Here is a 17,605-nt window from a genome sequence, read left to right on the forward strand (position 1 = left end):
TCCAATTTTTTTTACATTTTTTAACAACTATTGAGTAATTAATATCTTTTAGTTATGTCTGAAACTTTTAAATACACCTTAGTAAAAGTCAGCGAAATTTTTTTAATATAATTCGGACCCAAAAAACGTTGAAATATAGACTCAGAGCAAAATTTGAGTTGAAAGATAAACGGCAGCTACAAGCTTCTAAAACATTTTACCTGAATGAGGGCTACATTAAAAACTTAATGCTGCGTGACATGTTTTTAATGAATAAATTTACTGTCGTAGTAGTAGCTCAAGGTTTTGTTAAGTTTTTTGGTCACTGTGCGCCACTGTGCGTCGTCAACGCCGGCGTTGAATAGATTGGTTAGATTGGTTGGTAGCAGCAGCGTCGGGAACTTGGCAGCAGTCGCACACCAAACGCTCCACGGGAACTACGAGTGCCGGTTTGAATCCGCATCTCGGACTCTGATCGCCACGAACGCAATCACAACAAAAGCCATCTGAGTCAGTAGAAGTGCGAGTTCGGCTATCTTGTGTTAGCCGTTATCAACAGCAATATCGTAAACACCAGCAGCAACAGTTGAAAAAAACAGAGGTCGCAGCCGAACCCAATTGATTTGCCACAGCACCTCTGCCGCGATGACAGCCGCCCACGAGCCAACGATCCACTATTTGGACAGTGTTCTTAGCGAGGAGGAAAAACGGTGCGATTACAATCACCAGTGGCGCAACATCTCAATCTCCCGATCCGGACGCTTCCGTTCGAAGAGCAAGAAGCGGGACACGGTCGACGGCAAGCTCTTCGCTGCCGGATTGGGATCTCCAAAGGACAACGAAAAGGTGCGGCCCTTGCGCCTATTGCGCATTTTAAATATCGTTTCGGTGAATTTTATAAAGCCTATAATGCGAGTAATGCACATTGTAAATATCAGCGACTGGTAATATGCACTGATGGTTAGGTTAATGTGTAGGTTAACAACAAAAGGAATTCCGTCGCGAACCGTCTGCATGTGAAGCCAATACCCACTCTAAAGCCCATAAATCACTAAGTTTAAGTGCAATTTTTATCTTGCTTGATTTGTCAATATCTATCGGCTTGCCAAAAGTGGTGTATATCAAACAATTACTTAATGAGTTAAATGAGTTAGCTGAGTAACGAGTATATGACAGTCTAGGCACTCCCTTATTTTAATTTTTGTTTATTTTTTAAAATTAGTTTTTTAAATAAAAAAAAAAGAATTTCTTCATTAAAACCTTAGGCTATGAACAAAATAAGATTAAATTTCAAAAAATTGTAATAGATTTCTCTTATCGTGGCGTGATGTATTTACATTTATGTTGTTAAGAGTTCGCGTTATTTGTTCTTGAGATTACTTTGACTGAAAAGGTGGGCAAAAATTAAAAACCTATTCAATTTCAGTAGTGCCAGAGCAAAGATTTGTGGTAAACCAAGTCTGATAAATCAAACAAAAACACCTCTTAACGAGGTAAAGGGCCGTGACTATCGCACCTTCAACATACAAAACTTCTGATATCAAATTTTGTGAAGAAAAATTATTTTACATTCGACTAAATAAGTTCCTTCCATAAATTTACACAAATCATTTTAGGAAGGCGTACACAGTATTTCAAAATACCTTTCCAACGACATATAGCATATAGTAGTCCACAAGTTACGGGCTTACGATATTTAGCTATTTATAGCTGTTTTCCCGCCAAACTAGCGAGTTGTTCCAAAAGTGGTATATTTAGTTATATTTAGCTGTTTAACATCATCTTAAATTTCAAGGACCTTCAAACAACGTTTTAAAACAAACTGTCAACCCACATAAAATGTTCATTTTAAAAAGTTTCCCAAAATGTTGTTTTGCGTATAACTTAAACGAAGCATCGGATTGTATTTTGAGTAAGAGTACATCTTGACTAATAAACTTGAGCATTTATTCCTACGGCCCCAACAGATCTAATTTCACTTTTAACGCCCCTTCTCCCAAACCAATTGATTTTTTTAATCTTGTTATGCTATCCTTTTAGTTTTTGCGATACCTTTCGATTCGTGTATCCCTCGTTACGATCGGAACATCACTGTAGATGTTCATTTTTTCGTGTATATATAGTGGTCGCCTTCGCACACTCTCCTGGTGCGCTTCGTCACTACGTGGACTGGCGTCCACAGTGCTTTATACAAGTATTAAGCAACTGTTCTTGGTGCTTTAAGTTTTTTTTTGCGGGCGATTACTAAAAAAACAATAGTTTTTTGTTGATTTTTGTGAACTAGAATTTGAATAACCTAACTGGTTCAATTTAAGCCCAGAACTGAAGCAGGCATTTTACCTTACCCTACAACTTTCAAAAGTGAAAAAATTATGGGCTTACGCTAGAAACTGTAGTATTTAACTCCGCTGGAATTTTATCAAACTTTATCAAACTTTTTGAGTAATATGAGCTGTAGATGTCAGCAACTTTCTGCTTTTAAACGTTTGAAAAATATCAATTTTTTTGAAAAGTGGCATTCAAAAAACGAATTGTTTGTAACTATACCCTACACTCCCCTACTTTTCTTCATTGCCACATTAGACTATGAACATATCAGAAAGCACCTGTAACGAAAGACTCTTGTAAATAAGTCTATTATATTTAAACGGAACCACATTTTAAAAAGATTAAGGTTTTGAGAGGGCAGTAACAAAAAATAATTATTTGTGTACTTTGCCCTTAAATGAGAAATTTTGCAAAGATTTATATGTAAGGACAACTCAAGTGAGGATAAGATTAGATTATAAGCTGATTTTTTTTTTTTGCGTTTCAAATGATTTTGGCTGAAAACATTGTTGAGTTAAAGATGTTAGCGAAAAATAACAATAAATTAATAAAAAGTGTCGTATAATTTTGAAATAGCTGTACAACTTTAACACCAAGACCCCTTTTTTGTTTGAGTTTGTTTTTTAAAGGCCTTTATCGGAACATATAAAAATGTAAAACGAAAACAAAAGCAGCCTCAACACCAAAACAGCAGAGTTGTGTGAAAGATCCAAGTATTATCCATGTCATAGAAATTTCTTTCATATTTGTATTAAGTCTTACGTAGTACGTAATGCGTACATTGCCCCCAAACTTGCCTGTTTTTTCAGAGCTTAATTTTGAATTTTCTTTCTAAGACCGAACCGACCAAAAAACAGTTATCTTTTAAAATGGTTTATTTTTACTGGAGTAACGCGACTGCAACAAGCAACAAACAACTTTTAAGATTAAGGTGTGATATGTAATATTCTCGGCATGTAGATACACACATAAAAATTATTTAAAGGCAACTAATTAATAGTTAAATCTGACATAACTTATAAAAATATAGGTAATAACAAAAAAAAGTAGTTTATTTATAGACACTTACCTTACCACAATAAGTTAAACTTCCTAATCTGAAACTTACTTTTCTGTCTGCGCTGGGGATTAAGCCGGGGATGCAATCATCAAAGTCGAGCACTCTAACCATTAGGCTACTGAAGAATTGTTTTGTTTGATGAAAATCAATAGATTTGACAATTTACACTCTACAATTTAGAATTTTATGTTAAGAAAAACAACAAAACACATGGAGAAAAATAAATAGTTTGGTACGATTTAAATGTGGTACTATATTCCTTCAAAAAAGGAACAGTTGGGTAACGATACTAATTTTGGTGTTACTACTCAAATTAAAAAAAAAAAAAAACAATGTAAAATGTGGAAAAAATTATATTATAATTATATAGTTGTCTAAAATTATAGAGCTGTTTCTTTCAACCACATTCCAAACAAGAAATGAAGTTAGCTTTGGCAAGCCGAAGTTTGCATACCCTTGCAGTTATAATCATTAATTTTAAAACACAAAAAATGATATTCCCAATGGTATAAGATAATATGTCAAAAAACATTGAAGCTTGATTTGTTTCATATTATTTTCCCACCAATTTTCCGATCGTTCCTATGGTAGCTATATGATATAGTCGTCCGATTTTGATAAAATTATATTTTAAATTCAGAACTAATTATAAAATGTAATTTCCAAGTGTAGGAGGTTATATTTAAAAAAACACCAAAGAAATACTATTTTTAATTTTTTCTTCCGATTATTCCTATGGGAGCTATAAGATATAGTTGTCCGATCCGACTGGTTCCGACTTATATACTACCTGCAAAAGAAATAAGACTTTTGGAAAAGTTTCAGCCCGATAACTTTAAAACTGAGAGACTAGTTTGCGTAGAAACGTTTGGAGAAACTTTTTGCATAAAAAAATGTAAGTTTCCAAGACGAGGAAAAAAGTTTAAAAAATAGATTTTTACACAAATAAGTCCTTTTTAATAAGTACTGAATGGGTTAAGAAAAGTATTGTATCATTCAAACGGCATTTAAATTACCTTTCCATTGATGCCAAAGTTTACAAGAATCTTTTGTTTTGTCAAAATACTTATGCCGACCAGTGTATAGCAAGGGTATAGAAACTTCGGCAAGCCGAAGCTAGCTTCCTTTCTTGTTTCTTTACTCAATTTGTCTATATTTTTCGGCATGGCAAAAAATGTGTATATAAAACCATCAGTTATAAGTTGAATTGGTTATCTGAGTAACGGGTAACCACTTTGAGTTCCCATTTGTTATAAATGAACAGTTTTCTTATGACAGACTCTAACTATCCTAAAATCTTTTCTTTTAGGTCTCATGTCGAAGTCCGCCCAACGGATGTTCCAAGGCTGCAGCCCCTGCAACGACAGGATTGATAACGACGCCAGCTACCCAAGCGAGAAGTCAACGTGACCAAGTGCAGAGCTATAAAAGTTTTTATGAAACGAATTTATAAATAATGGCATTGTCAAGCCGACGGCTATATTTTCTGGGTATTTCCTTTATAATGAACACATTTATCATGTATATAAGTATAGCATGACGCTTTATTTTATCAGATTGAAAAGATAAGAAAGAGAAAGAAAAGGGGAAAGACAGAGGACTTATTGCACTACGGGTGGGCTATGCAGCTCAGGGAAGACAAGTTACACTTCTCGTAGCTTGATTCATTTTATCTTGATTAGGTGTTCAGTAAGGCATTTTTCGCACATAATCACTTACTCTCTCTTTGCGTAGATGAATTATACTTAAGTAAAATTATTATAAACTGCATTTTTGCTTGCTTAGATTGTTAAAGTATTAAAACGTGATAATTGCACTAATTAATATGCATATTTTTAAGCTTATTGTAATGAAAGTTATTATATTTAAATCAGACCAATAAAGAACCAGGTTCGATTTAAGAGTCGTTTAATTGTAAATTTAACAGTCGGAAATCACGTATCAGCCACATCTTCGGGTCTGTAATACTGAGTGGCTCTCGGGTCGGCTGTGGGTCTGATATAGCTGACATCCAGCACACAAAACTTGGCCCGGCACATGGGGCAGGTGCACTTCTGCTCCAACCACACCTCGCGATCCACGTCGGTTTGGCGAGCGGCGAACCACCGGGCCAGGCATTCCACGCACCACATGGGGCGGCAGTAGCAGTTAGAGCAGCACGCCCCTTCTGCAAGGGGAGCACCATCCCGATCCAAGTCCGCGCATTGTTTTTGGATCTTGGTGTTTGGTTCGTTTAGCATGCAGGCAAAACACTTATCCGTAGTGGCGTCCGCCGGAAATATGGGATTTAGAGCAACTTGCGTCTTGAACACGTCCACAAAGCGATCGATCACATTTCGGTGGAACTGGATGTTGGAGGGAATGGCTATGGGCCGCCGCACACGGTCCTCCAGGTTCCTAAACTCTAAGGCATTAATTCGTATGTGGAAGTCGCTCACACCCTGTCTCATCGGTTGCACAATGATGCTTATCATCTGCAGAGTGTCGTTCTGGTCGTGATGGGGTATGTTGTAGGTCTCCGCCTGCAAACAAAAAATATTTTAGCGACACCGATTAGGGAATCGCCCTTAACTGACCTTAGCTACGCTGAGCGACGTATTGCTCTGATGAGCAAAGTGGACATTGTACATGGTGGTTTTGATTATCCAGTTCTGGGTGGCAATCACAGTGCTTATAGAGTTTAACTTCTTTTTGTAAATTTCCGGTCGCCGGAACTCGATGCCAATGTCGCTTGCAACTGCACTATAGCTGCCTGGCGAGTTGGAGTACTTGGAGAGGGCCTTGCTGATCGGGTGCCGGCGCCAGTTCTGCTGATGCCAGTTAAAGATGAGAGCGGGCACGGCCAGAACAGCCAGTACACTGAACCGCTGGGCGGTCTTCCACGTAAGCGTTTTGAAGGCCACCGCTTCCTGGGGCATCGGGAAATCTGGATCGAGATCAGAGTCTTCCAGAGGCTCCTGCGTGGCGAAGACGGAGAACTTCAGTCTGTGGATAAGAAAGTAGGAGAACGGCAGGCAGGAGTGCACGAAGAGGTTTAGCGATGTGCGTCGCAGGTGGTAGCCCACAAAGTCCAGATACTCCTCGCCAAGAAACCGAGCGAACAACTGCTCAATGGTGAAGCCCAGGCGCTGAAACTCCTCGGGGGGGTAGATGATGACCATGCACAGCAGAAAGTAGAAGAGATTAAACAATAGTTCCGACTCGTCCATGTTGCGAATAATTTTGGATTTTTGACAAAACAAAACAACAAAAGATTTGCCCGTTTGTTGTTATTCAGCTACACAGTCCACCGATTAATAGTCTTATCGATAGTTTAGTGCACCCGCAAGCATCGATGACTTGGAACCATTCGATTGGCTACTTATCAAATTTCGAAATCATGTGTTCCCAGTCAGAAATGGGATAATCTTTTTCCAAAGAATGCCTGTGATCCAGTTTTCACTTCCGAAATATTTAATCGGATTCAAATTACCCTGTTCCCAGAATCACTTTAGAAAGAACCGTACGGACTAAATTTCCCTCTATTCTAACTCTGTTAACTTTAGAAAAATTCTTACGGAAACTTTTCGCATTTGGCGGACGGATTTAAGTTCGCCAGCATGATAATTAGTTGTTTTAAAATATTTTTATCAAATTTCTTGATGTTTATTGTTCCTAACTGCATCATCAAAATTTGAATTAATATTTGATTAACTATTTTGTGGTTGCCCTCAAAACCGGGTAAATTTTAACTTTTGCAAAAAAAGTATTTTCTTGATCGTTTTACTTTGATAAGAAAGATTACACCAGCTTATAACAAAAAAAAGTTCCGCTTTAAAATTGCGTTTTATAGACTAATTTGGACTCCCTTTAAACACTGATGGTACTCAAACAATTTTCCAAAGAATCAAACATGAGAAAAACAATTTTTTTTTGGGTTATCGTGTTAAAGAGCTGACACCTCAGAATCCAATTATCCAACTGATTGTCAATTGACAGTACCTGGAAGTAAAAAGATTTACCTCCAATTACCGATGTTATTTGCTAAAGATGTTAACAAAATTTAAATTTACTAGCCTTTTTCGTAATAGCTAGTTTTTATTTGAGTTTTACTAGCATACAAAAATTGTATAAATTAGTTTGAGCAAGTGATTCAAAATAAGTGTGTCCTCCAAATGTTAAGACCGAGTTTGCAAAAATCGGTGGCAAATCAACAGATCTATGGTTGGTTTAGTAAAAGTTTTCAATTTCAATACTTGACATTTTTCCTCGAAAAGGCCTTGCTATGATGCTGCCGTCAAATTTTTCACATTTGTTAAGTGAAATTTGCAATTGCAAGTTGCTCACACAAATAATAGAAAAAATGTCATTGCATTCCGTGCCGACCGCTGCATTCGAGGGAAAATAGTGTATAGTGTCTCATTTTCTGGATATTCTATCCTCTGTTGCAAAGAATGTGCTGCCAATCAAAACTTTTTCAAGATTATAACAAATCAACCGTAGGTCAACCTTCAAGTCAAAACGTTGCTATTTTTAAAGTACCCTGATTTGGAATTATTTGGAGCTGATTTTTCAAAAAATGTATTTTAGAGTACCTCCGACGATAACACGATTTAGGATAATTTTTTTCATAACTTTAGGTCTTATGATTTGGGCTGGTAAATCCTGACTCGAATTTTCTAATTTTTTAGTTATACCTTGTTTTCTGCTAAACCAATGCATGTCCTTTAGTTCATCGGAGTGCAGCAGATTTCCAGTTCTGCAGCTATTTGTAGTTGTTTTTACCATAGGGATCTACACATAAATAACGCAGTCCATGAAAACTATTTATTGTTTAAGTATGTATATACTATAAAATTAAAGAGTATTTTGTAAGTTATACAAAATGTTGTAGAATTTGTTATTTGGTTACATTTTTATGGCTTTCTCGAAACGGATACATGTCATGCACTGTGTACTCGTGATATGGACAACGAAACAACAGTAATTCGAAAGCTTGCCCTGAATCTTAGATTCTAGTAGGCCCTTACACATTAGGCATCATTTAATTAGGTCCACATCTAATGCCGAAATCGACAAATAAAAAAATACATGTATGTGGATTAGACAAACATAACTTAAGCTTAGGTGGCAAAGGGAATGTCTCGGTCATGGAAATTATACTTCGTGACGGACGTAGATTTTATCTACTGTTGCAGTTCACTTAGGTTTGGAATATTGCAAGCGTAGTCGTCATTTGAAGTCGAGCTGGAGTCGTTGGTCAGCTCGAAGCTGTTATCACCGCTGGTGCCAGTGACCGTTGTCAGGCTGGAGTCATTGTTGGAGTTATGCTGCTCTGAGTTGCTTAGGTTGGGCAAAGAGGCATCCGCGTACTCTCCATCCCCTTCTCCATCATCATCGTTGCTTAAACTGCTGGTGGTGCTGCTGCTGTCTGGGCACGAGGTCTCCCCATTGTCATTTGTTATATTCAAAGCGCTTATCATTGGTAAATTGTTTAAGTTCGCTGGCGGCGTTGTAGATTTAGCAGCTTTCTCTGGACCATGAGTTGTGCGAGGACTTATTTCTGCTGAATTGTCAATTAAAAGGGTGATTCGTGGTATGTTTGGCGGTAAAGTGGAGCTAGCTGGGTTCCGTGGGTTATCCAAAAATGTTGTGGTTGAGTCATTAGAGCTAGCCATGAGTATGGACAGATTGGGGATGTTTTGCGGGCGCGGCTGCAGCACCGGTTCCTGTATTTGTTCGCTGGGATTGAGAATTGTCAGATTGGGTAAGTTCGGAGTGGTCAACGTCGAGGATCCAGTGCTGGTTGGGGCAGCGGAGCCAGGGATTGCAGCGGCTCTTGGAGGGCGTCGAGGCGGAGCTACAGGAGGGGTATCCCCAAATGGCTGCGGCACACTCTTGTCCCGAGCCACCATGTTCTTATCAAAAATGTCCAGGTTTAGGCCAACACTGCCCTGAGCAACCGCCTCAAGAGCTGTAGTACTTGGTTGGAAGCTGGGACTCAGGCCGTCGTTGTCCACATCCATGTCCTCATCCAACAGCTCCAGGCTAATGATAGCTCCGGGACCGTCCACCGGGCGCGCAGGTTTGGATTCTAAGGCAGTCAGAAAATACAGTTTTCGTTTAAGGAAAATAAAGTCTGAATTACCATTTAGGAAGTCCTCTGCCACAAAGTCCGCAGCACTGAAGAGCTCAGCCTGCACCAGCAGTTGGAGCAGCACCCCTACTGTGGGACGTTCGTTGAGCTTGCCCGAGGTCTTCCACTCGTCGATCATCATCTGGGACTTGCTCTGGTCCGGCGACAGTCGGTTCGCGGCCTCGTCAATCTGGAACACGTCCTGCGCAGTATACTTAAATCCTTTTTTGATGGCCACCGGAAAGTTCAGACATCCGGCGGCGCTGCAAGCCTGCACATCTATACTCTTGGGTATGATCGACATAAGCTTGCGCCAGCAAGCGTTCTCGTCCAGAATTTTGGCCAGCCGGTAGATATCTTTGTCCTCAACGCGTCGCAGCTCCGTGCCGCGGGAGTACTTCGAAGAACTGCTCCCGTTTACCTGCACGCCCATTTCGCAGCCATTCCAGCCGTTCGCCTTGGCCATGGTGCTCACCTAACTACCAGTTCTATTTGTGGGAGTGCGTGTGGCTTGGGCGGGTCAAGAGTTCAATTTTCAAGATGTGCGTTATAAAAACATGTTTGCATATAGTCTTGGCTTTTACTGATACCGCAGTGTGCAGTATGACCTTGTTGAGCTCTAAAATGATACTTTATTTTTCTTGTAATATTGGGGATGTTCCTGAAACTGGGCTTATAGCCCAATTCCACTAAACACATCCATTAGAATAATAGAGCTTATCAACCTTGCGACATTTAACGAATAGTTGCAGTCCATCTAATTGCCATCCAACTTTCTCTAGATTTTCTAGAGACCTTCTGCAATCCCTATTACATACAAAGGCATGTCCCGAAAAATACGATTTTAATGGTTTTAGATTCCCCCAATAGAATATAAGCACAGAATACTTGAATAGACCGAGAAAAGACATCGATGACAGGGGGGAAAAACATCGATGTTGTTGAAGAAAAAACATGACGAGTTTACATTCCATTAAATAAGTACTATACATAATGTAATATTTTGTAGTACTCAACACCCAGTAGTACTAGTGTTCAGATCGAAAAACAGCTCACTAGTCAAAAATTCCTTTCTTTCAGTGTGACCGAAGTTTTAAGAGCTCACCCGCAATGCATCTACCATGGTCTTGCTGTCAATCAGCTGGACTTGTTGACAAACAGCAAACAAAGCAATTGGAGAAATGTAAAGAAGACGAATCTGCTGGTGTATAAAAAAATAAAAATGTTTAGCGAATTAGTTAAAAATCCACGATTGTCCACGAGGGGGGGAGGGGGTTCAAAAAGTGCTTACAATTTGTCCACGTGGTATATGGTTGGCCCCATAGAAGCCGGCGCGTCCTCCATCTCCGCTTTAGCTGTCAAGTAGCTGGTGGTGGTGTAGTCCTCAATGGAGAGCTCGTCGGAGATCGAGCGATGTCCCATTTTCCTTCCCACTGGGATTCTCTAGTGAATCTGTGGATTTTTAATTTTTAAATTCATCACCGCTTCTGCACGAACACCGCCAAAGATTAAATTTCTTATTCTTTGGGACGCGGCTAACGGCGTTCATCGAAAATTCACTCGCGAAATCTGGTATTTTTACTGGTATTTCCTTAGCTCATCTGAGTACCGCGCTGAAAAACAGACCCGACGAAAAGCCTTAGCCTTTGCCTCTCGCTCACTCCTATGGTTAGCTCGCGGTTTTCGTCGATGTGAGTACTAGGCTTTAAGGACAACATCGAGTGCTTCTTGTGGATTAAGTTCCACAGTACTGGGCTTCCCTCCACAGCTTGTATAATACGCTCTTCACACGAAGGGGGTTTACGCTTCAGCGACTTTTTCTTTCGTTCCTTTAGAAAATAAAAGTGCTAGAAAGAGACAGGCAAAACCCCTACAACTCGCTTCAGCCAAAATTACTTAATCATTGCGCGGCGGCTATCGAAATCTGGTACTTTTTCTGGAATGTGCGGTTTGTGGGCGTGGCACACTGACGAAACAAACTTGCGCTGCGCAGGAATCTCTAGAATCTGCACGCCTAATTCCAGTATTGCAGCTTTTATAGTTTCCGAGATCATAGCGTTCATACGGACTGACGGACATGGCTAGATCGACTCGGCTAGTGGTCCCGATCAAGAATATATATACTTTATGGAGTCGGAAACGCTTCCTTCTACCTGTTACACACTTTCTAGTATAGCCTTTTACTCTACGAGTAACGGGTATAAAAATAATTATTATTTTCGAACCCTGGTTTCAACTATTTTTCCCCTGAGCACGGAAAGCCATATAAATGAGATACACTTTTGGAAAGATACAAATTTATTTGTTTTTAAAAAGTCTTTAAAATGGACGGTATGTTTTTACATAAAGTAAGGAGCTTACAAAGGAGCACGAATGGAATGCTTTAGTTTTTTATCGCTGTACTACTTACTCTCATATAAGGTCACTTCTTAGTATAGTTTTATTCTTACTTACTAATTTACGCATCCTGATTTGTGCTGCATTCAGTGGCTTGTGTAGAAAAAAGTTGTTATAAGTAGTAATGTGCTTAAAATAAGTGCCGTGTTAATGTTGTGGCCATGTCGGGTGTTTGCAGCATTTCGAGTCGTCTTGCCCATTTGGAAGCGCAGAGTGGGACTGGACATGCGACCGTCTCCTCCATTGCTGTACGCGAGGACTCGCATATTGTAGCTCTTTCCGGGCGTAAGGGTGTTGATGTAGGACTCAAGTTTCTGTCCAATTGGCACGATGGTATTATTGGCTGTGATCATGTTCTGATCCGTTTCCCAAATGCGAACCTATAAATATTGATACGTCAATAATGAGTTTTTTGGCCGCTAAGCCTGGCGGCGTACCTTGTAACCCTCGATTGGTTCTTCGTCCTGCGACGGGGAAACGTAGCGCCATACAACTCGCACAGTGGACGGATTTATTCCATATACATGAACTGAAGACGGTGGCTTTTGTGGGGCCTTTCGATATGTGCGTTCTAAAAATCATTTATAGGAAAATATATGGTGTTTATATTTTTGTACATGTCTTAACCCACCTTCAAAACGTTCGCTTTCGGGTCCTTCTCCTGCAGCATTGTATGCCATTACCTTCACAAAGTAGTAGGTGTCTGGCTGCAGTCCAACGATCAGTGCCCAATTTCTTGTGGTACGTGACAGGTAGTAAACTGAATCTTCTTCCTGGTGCGTAGTTTTCCAGTACTTAAGCTAAACCGAACAAGTTTATAAGAATTCAAAAATATTTAAAACAGCAGCCTTACTCTGTGTCCAATAAGTTTGCCTCGAATGTTTTCACGGGACATATCAATCGGTTGCCACGTGACATTAAAGCATGTTGAATTAAAGGCAAGCGCAAAGGGCTTCTGGGGAGCCACCTGTGGCATGTCCTCGGCGGAGTGAATGACAGCAACTTCACTCTCCGGTCCTTTGCCAATACTGTTAATGGCCTGCACCTTGACCTCGTACTGTGTATAGTAGTTGTTCAGCGGAATGTTAACGACAGCTACGCCCATATGATCCTGCTTTTTAATCTCGTCGGATGCCCATTCGATGGCTCCCTTAAGCTTCCAAAACACTTTGTAATGTATACCGTGGCTATGCTGCTCTTGCGGCAACAGCGGGTCCCAGGTAATCGTAAGGTCGCCAATCTTTCCACCCCCGCCACCCACATTCTTCGGTGCTATATAAGGCTTATCCTCATACGTGCTGTATATTGGCGATGGGGCTGACGGCGTACCAATTCCCAGATCGTTTACGGCGGTTACACTAAACTCGTAGGCCGACCACGGCGTAAGATTGACCACCTCAGCTTGCTGGCGCGATGTGTAGCGATCCACCTCCCGCGCCTGGACATTGGTTGACACATTAACCCAGGTGCGATTCCAGTTGGTGCGGCCTAGGATATTGTAGTAGCGGATTGGGCGACCGTTGTTAGCTCCATCCACCCACTCAATAATGGCCTTCGTCTTACTGATCTGTATGACTTGAACGCCGCCTGGTGCGCCAGGTGCACCTTCTATCGACACACTGGTCTTACTACTTATCTCGTTGACCGCCGACTTGACCACGCACTCGTAGTCGCCGGCATCTCGCATGGTGGTGTTATGCACTGTTAATCTGTTCCAGTCTACAATCTGAAATGCGGATATTGCGTTACATATATTGTCGGTAAATACGGATTTGGTAAAAATCAGCTTACAATTCTACCGGTGCCATCGTGGTTGTTTTTTAGGATTTCGCCGTTGTGCTTCCAAACATAAGCTATGTCCAGTAGCTCATCAAAGGCGGCCTCGCAACGCAAGTAGATTAAGTCATGTTCCTTGGAAACAATACGTTGTGGAGGAGACTCGATAAATCGGATTTCCTCTGCAAGTAATTGAATTCATTAGTTGAAGAAAATATTTAAAAATATACAAAAATAACGCTATAGTTCCCGACTATAAGGTACCCGTTACTCAGCTAATGTCAGTGCAAGGGTGATGAGATATGCATGCAGCCCATCGGCTGTTTCCGAGATGGGTATTGGGTATTGATAATCAGAACAAAAAGCCATTTACACTTAACAAAAAACAGACTACAAAAAAAGACTATTATATTCCCCTTACTCAGCTAACTTATTTGTTGTTCAATAAAATATTAGCACCATTTAAATTGCAAAATCATATCTAGACGTTATTGACTGACTAACCTTTTCCAATGTAGTCTGTTTTAAACGGTTTAACATATTTTCCAACGAGTAACTGGTATAACTACACTTAAGCATTATTTTTTTTTTCAGAACAAAAAAATGGCATTTCTTTTTTTTAACTTATGCGATATATCAATACGTTAAGCTACATTTTTAAATTAATAACATCTTACGTAGAACAATAACTCGGGCGTGGGACTCATCGGTGCCGGCTTGGTTAGATGCAATGCATGTATAAACGCCCTCGTCATCGCGTGATGTGGGTGCAATGGTTAGTGTGCCGCTGGGCAGGATGCGTCGGTGGCCTCCCGAGCCTAACAGCTGGCCGTCTTTTTTCCATTGGAATTTTGGGCGTGGAGCAGCTTCCGGGTCGCAGACAATTGTAGTGTTCCCATTGTAAACAGCATAGATCTCAGATTCGAGCGGATGCTTTTTAAAAGACGGTTTCATAGACAGCACTCGGAGCTGCGCTGAAGAGAACGAGGTCTTCAGTTGATTTTGGGCTCCGCATTGGTACATGGCTTCGTCCTTATCCTTTTCGAGGAACTTAATGGTAAGCACATTGTCTTGGATAATGTATCGGTCACGATTAATAGTTGTGGGGTCAAGACGTTCGGCATTTTTGTACCAAGTGTAGTTTGCGTCCGGAATTGCAAAAGCCTCGCATATAAAAGTCACGTCGCTGTTATAGTCCTTTATCATATCTTTGAGAGGAATAGTAAACTGTGGGCGCATTTGGATGTTGATATAGATGCTTTTCATCAGCGTCTTGCGGGGATTGGTAATCGTGCAGGAGTACTCGCCGTTGTCGTTAGTGGTGGCATTTTGGATGATTAACACGCGTCCATAATTGATAGTGTAAGCATTGCGTTGGAGAGGTAGGCCTTGTCGAGTCCAATTATACGATGGGATGGGGTAACCGAAGGCCATGCACTCCAGCCGGATCTCGTCACCTGCCACTGGCGCCTCCGGAAAGACTTTGGGGAAAGTGTTGGCGAATATGAGTGCCTGGTAATTGCTGTTGGGAGTCACGCGCAGCGGGAAAAAAGGTCCGTTGCGTCCGGTGTCCGACACAAGGGTCTGAACAGTGCACGAGTAGTTAGCTCGGTCTACGGTTTCTATAAAGGAGAAATACAGGGCGCCATCACGGGAGACGAATACACGCTGGTCCTCCTCCACGAAGTTGGGGAAATAGTCGCGAGCCCAGTAATATCGCACGTCGGGATAGTGCTGCGGTGGGTCACAGAATATCGATTTGCCCCAGTTCATCTCGCTCGTCTCCGCAGAGCGTTTTAGGTTAAACTCCATGATGAAACCGAAGTTTAGATGAGCGCTTTCGGAACGAATGCGTCCAAATTTGTTTTCTGCTACGCAGTGATACGCGCCTTGGTCTAATGCTTGTTTAGGATCGTAGATAATTAAGTTACCTCCAGAAATTGTATACCGATCCTGCGCCAGTGGATCGATTTTCTGGTACTCAAGAGTGTCATCTACGTATACCTCGCGGTACCAGTAGTACGAGGGGGTTGGAAAACCACCGGCCAAACAGCTAAGAGTTACATCGTTGATCAAACGATTCTTGTTCACATCAAAAGTCGTGTCGTTTGGCTGCTTTACGAAGTATGGACCCCGTGGAATACGTTCCATGTCGTTAATATCAAGTCCATAGTGGTAAGGGCGCTTGTCATCTAACTTTATGTTAACATTGTCTGGACTGTAGAGTACCTTTGACTCGCAGATGAAGAGATTCAGCTCAATTTCGTACGCTGGCATAAACATCCAGCGATCCCTTTTTTTCGAGAAAGCGTAGACAACGCGATCGCGCACATATCCGTTGTCTCCGTACGGCTGGTTGGGACCTGCGGGCGACAAAAATATTAGAAAAGTACAATTTTAAGTGATCGGAACGTGCCAATAAAGCCGCGTAAGTTATTTTGATTCCGCTGATTAACACTGCCCGGCAGCGAGTTGTAGAACTGGTTCGGATTGTTAAGATTTCGGTTGTTTAGATCGTTTTGAACAAGGAAACGATTATCGTGCAGATCCTCGTTTTCCAGCGGCACGTGCTCGTCCATGGAAAAGGAGTCCTCGATCTGTACAAGCTGGGTGTTGTCGTCGTTTACCCAATTTACGGGGCCTGTCTGTCGGGCAGAGATAAAGAATCGGTTCTGCCGTTGATTTTGCAGTATGAGATTCTTGAGTATAAATGAATGCTTCTCTACGTTGTCCACGTTTATCAAATCGGCATTGTAGGCCTTGCAGATCTTCTTCGCCTCAGCCCAATTGCGCTTTGGCGAACGAATGAAGCGATAGCATGTCTGCCTAAACGAGACCCAGTGCTCCGGACAGAAGTTATCTTCATCATTGTAGGCGTCGCGATAACTGACTCCCGCCGCGCCAATGCTGTTTCGGTTAAATGGATCGTACTGCGGTCCGAGCGCGCCCATGTTATTTCCAGGCCCGACTACGTTGCCACCAAGTCCTCCAGCTCCCCCTCTGCCATCGTAGTACCCCTTATAGGTACCGGGGCTCTGTCCTTCGAGCAGGGTATTGTCAAACTGGCTCGACTCCGGGCTCTGCTGCTGCCCAGTATACAAGGGATTGTACCTCGGCGAGTAGTCTTTATTGTAGGTGGGCTGATAACTCTGTGGCTGCTGCCCTGGTTGCCCCGGATCCGTTTGGACAGTAGGCAGGTCTCCGAGTATCTGGGGCGCGGCAAGGCCAACTATGTGGAGCACTAGAAAGCCGCCGATGAGGATGCTTTTTGAGAACATACTCGGGTTTGTTTTAAATGGAGTGGACTCAGGTTTAGATGTCGTCACACAGTGAACTAAAGGCACATCTTGCTGTTGTACACGATTGTTTCTGAAAATAGAAATAGAAATATTCTTGTTTGTTTTGCACAAATAATGGCATAAACAAATTTAAAGTAAACAAATCTTGCGTTTTATGGTCAATCATGTAGTTTGAAATAGTAATCCGTTGGGTGTCGGCACACCTGTGTGTGTGTGTGACTTAGGCGTGGTCGTAAGCCGCGATGAGAATATAACACCGAAACAAGTTGTGTAAAGCTTCATGTATTACGTAGTTGTTGTCGCTTTGCGATATAAAGTTGCCAATTACCAAAGATGTTGGTCCAATCTTAACGCCCAGAGGAAGCTTAATTGGTGTTTCGCTTAGGCAGATGCCTGCTTAACCACACCTTAATTACGTCGCCTTGCCACAGAAATCAAATGTTTGAATTCACGGGAACGGTTGTGCTTCGGCTTGCAAAATTGTGTTTACAGGTACACGCGGTTTCGTCCAAACAATTCTAAATTAAGGATGCAATTTAAGCTACATATTTAAATTATAGTTTAATTAAATAAAAACAAAAACCGAGCCCAAGCTGAGTCGAACAAGTTAGGTATGACCAAGCCTCGATTGGTCGCGACGTTGCACGGGCG

At 41.4% G+C, this 17,605-nt stretch overlaps 4 protein-coding genes across 5 annotated transcripts; 1 reads left to right on the forward strand and 3 right to left on the reverse strand.

Moving 5' to 3' along the window:
• Positions 1-384: 384 nt before the first annotated feature.
• On the forward strand, positions 385-5,156 carry LOC119560837. The gene is made up of 2 exons (XM_037874487.1): positions 385-825; positions 4,677-5,156. Exons 1-2 carry the CDS (start codon positions 625-627, stop codon positions 4,818-4,820), a joined length of 345 nt encoding a protein of 114 aa, XP_037730415.1. The 5' UTR covers positions 385-624; the 3' UTR covers positions 4,821-5,156.
• A 43-nt stretch (positions 5,157-5,199) lies between these two features.
• On the reverse strand, positions 5,200-6,667 carry LOC119560836 (E3 ubiquitin-protein ligase TM129). Its single transcript, XM_037874486.1, has 2 exons — positions 5,944-6,667; positions 5,200-5,889 (listed from the first exon to the last, which is right to left on the reverse strand). Exons 1-2 carry the CDS (start codon positions 6,574-6,576, stop codon positions 5,302-5,304), a joined length of 1,221 nt encoding a protein of 406 aa, XP_037730414.1. The 5' UTR covers positions 6,577-6,667; the 3' UTR covers positions 5,200-5,301.
• Positions 6,668-8,151: 1,484 nt separating this feature from the next.
• Positions 8,152-10,080, reverse strand: LOC119560840 (protein Tube). The gene is made up of 2 exons (XM_037874491.1): positions 9,495-10,080; positions 8,152-9,440 (listed from the first exon to the last, which is right to left on the reverse strand). Exons 1-2 carry the CDS (start codon positions 9,946-9,948, stop codon positions 8,533-8,535), a joined length of 1,362 nt encoding a protein of 453 aa, XP_037730419.1. The 5' UTR covers positions 9,949-10,080; the 3' UTR covers positions 8,152-8,532.
• Positions 10,081-11,762: 1,682 nt separating this feature from the next.
• On the reverse strand, positions 11,763-17,572 carry LOC119560056 (contactin). 2 transcript variants are annotated; one of them, XM_037873363.1, is made up of 8 exons: positions 17,362-17,572; positions 16,072-17,024; positions 14,333-16,018; positions 13,671-13,837; positions 12,733-13,605; positions 12,511-12,679; positions 12,317-12,450; positions 11,763-12,259 (listed from the first exon to the last, which is right to left on the reverse strand). In XM_037873363.1, the coding sequence occupies exons 2-8, from the start codon at positions 16,931-16,933 to the stop codon at positions 11,966-11,968; spliced, it is 4,185 nt and encodes a 1,394-aa protein (XP_037729291.1). In that variant the 5' UTR covers positions 16,934-17,024; positions 17,362-17,572; the 3' UTR covers positions 11,763-11,965. The 2 variants fall into 2 exon arrangements, with proteins under 2 accessions (XP_037729291.1, XP_037729290.1); XM_037873362.1 differs by having other exon boundaries at positions 17,283-17,572.
• Positions 17,573-17,605: the final 33 nt, after the last annotated feature.

The sequence above is a fragment of the Drosophila subpulchrella genome, unplaced genomic scaffold (assembly GCF_014743375.2).
Source record: "Drosophila subpulchrella strain 33 F10 #4 breed RU33 unplaced genomic scaffold, RU_Dsub_v1.1 Primary Assembly Seq354, whole genome shotgun sequence".
Taxonomy (NCBI): domain Eukaryota; kingdom Metazoa; phylum Arthropoda; class Insecta; order Diptera; family Drosophilidae; genus Drosophila; species Drosophila subpulchrella.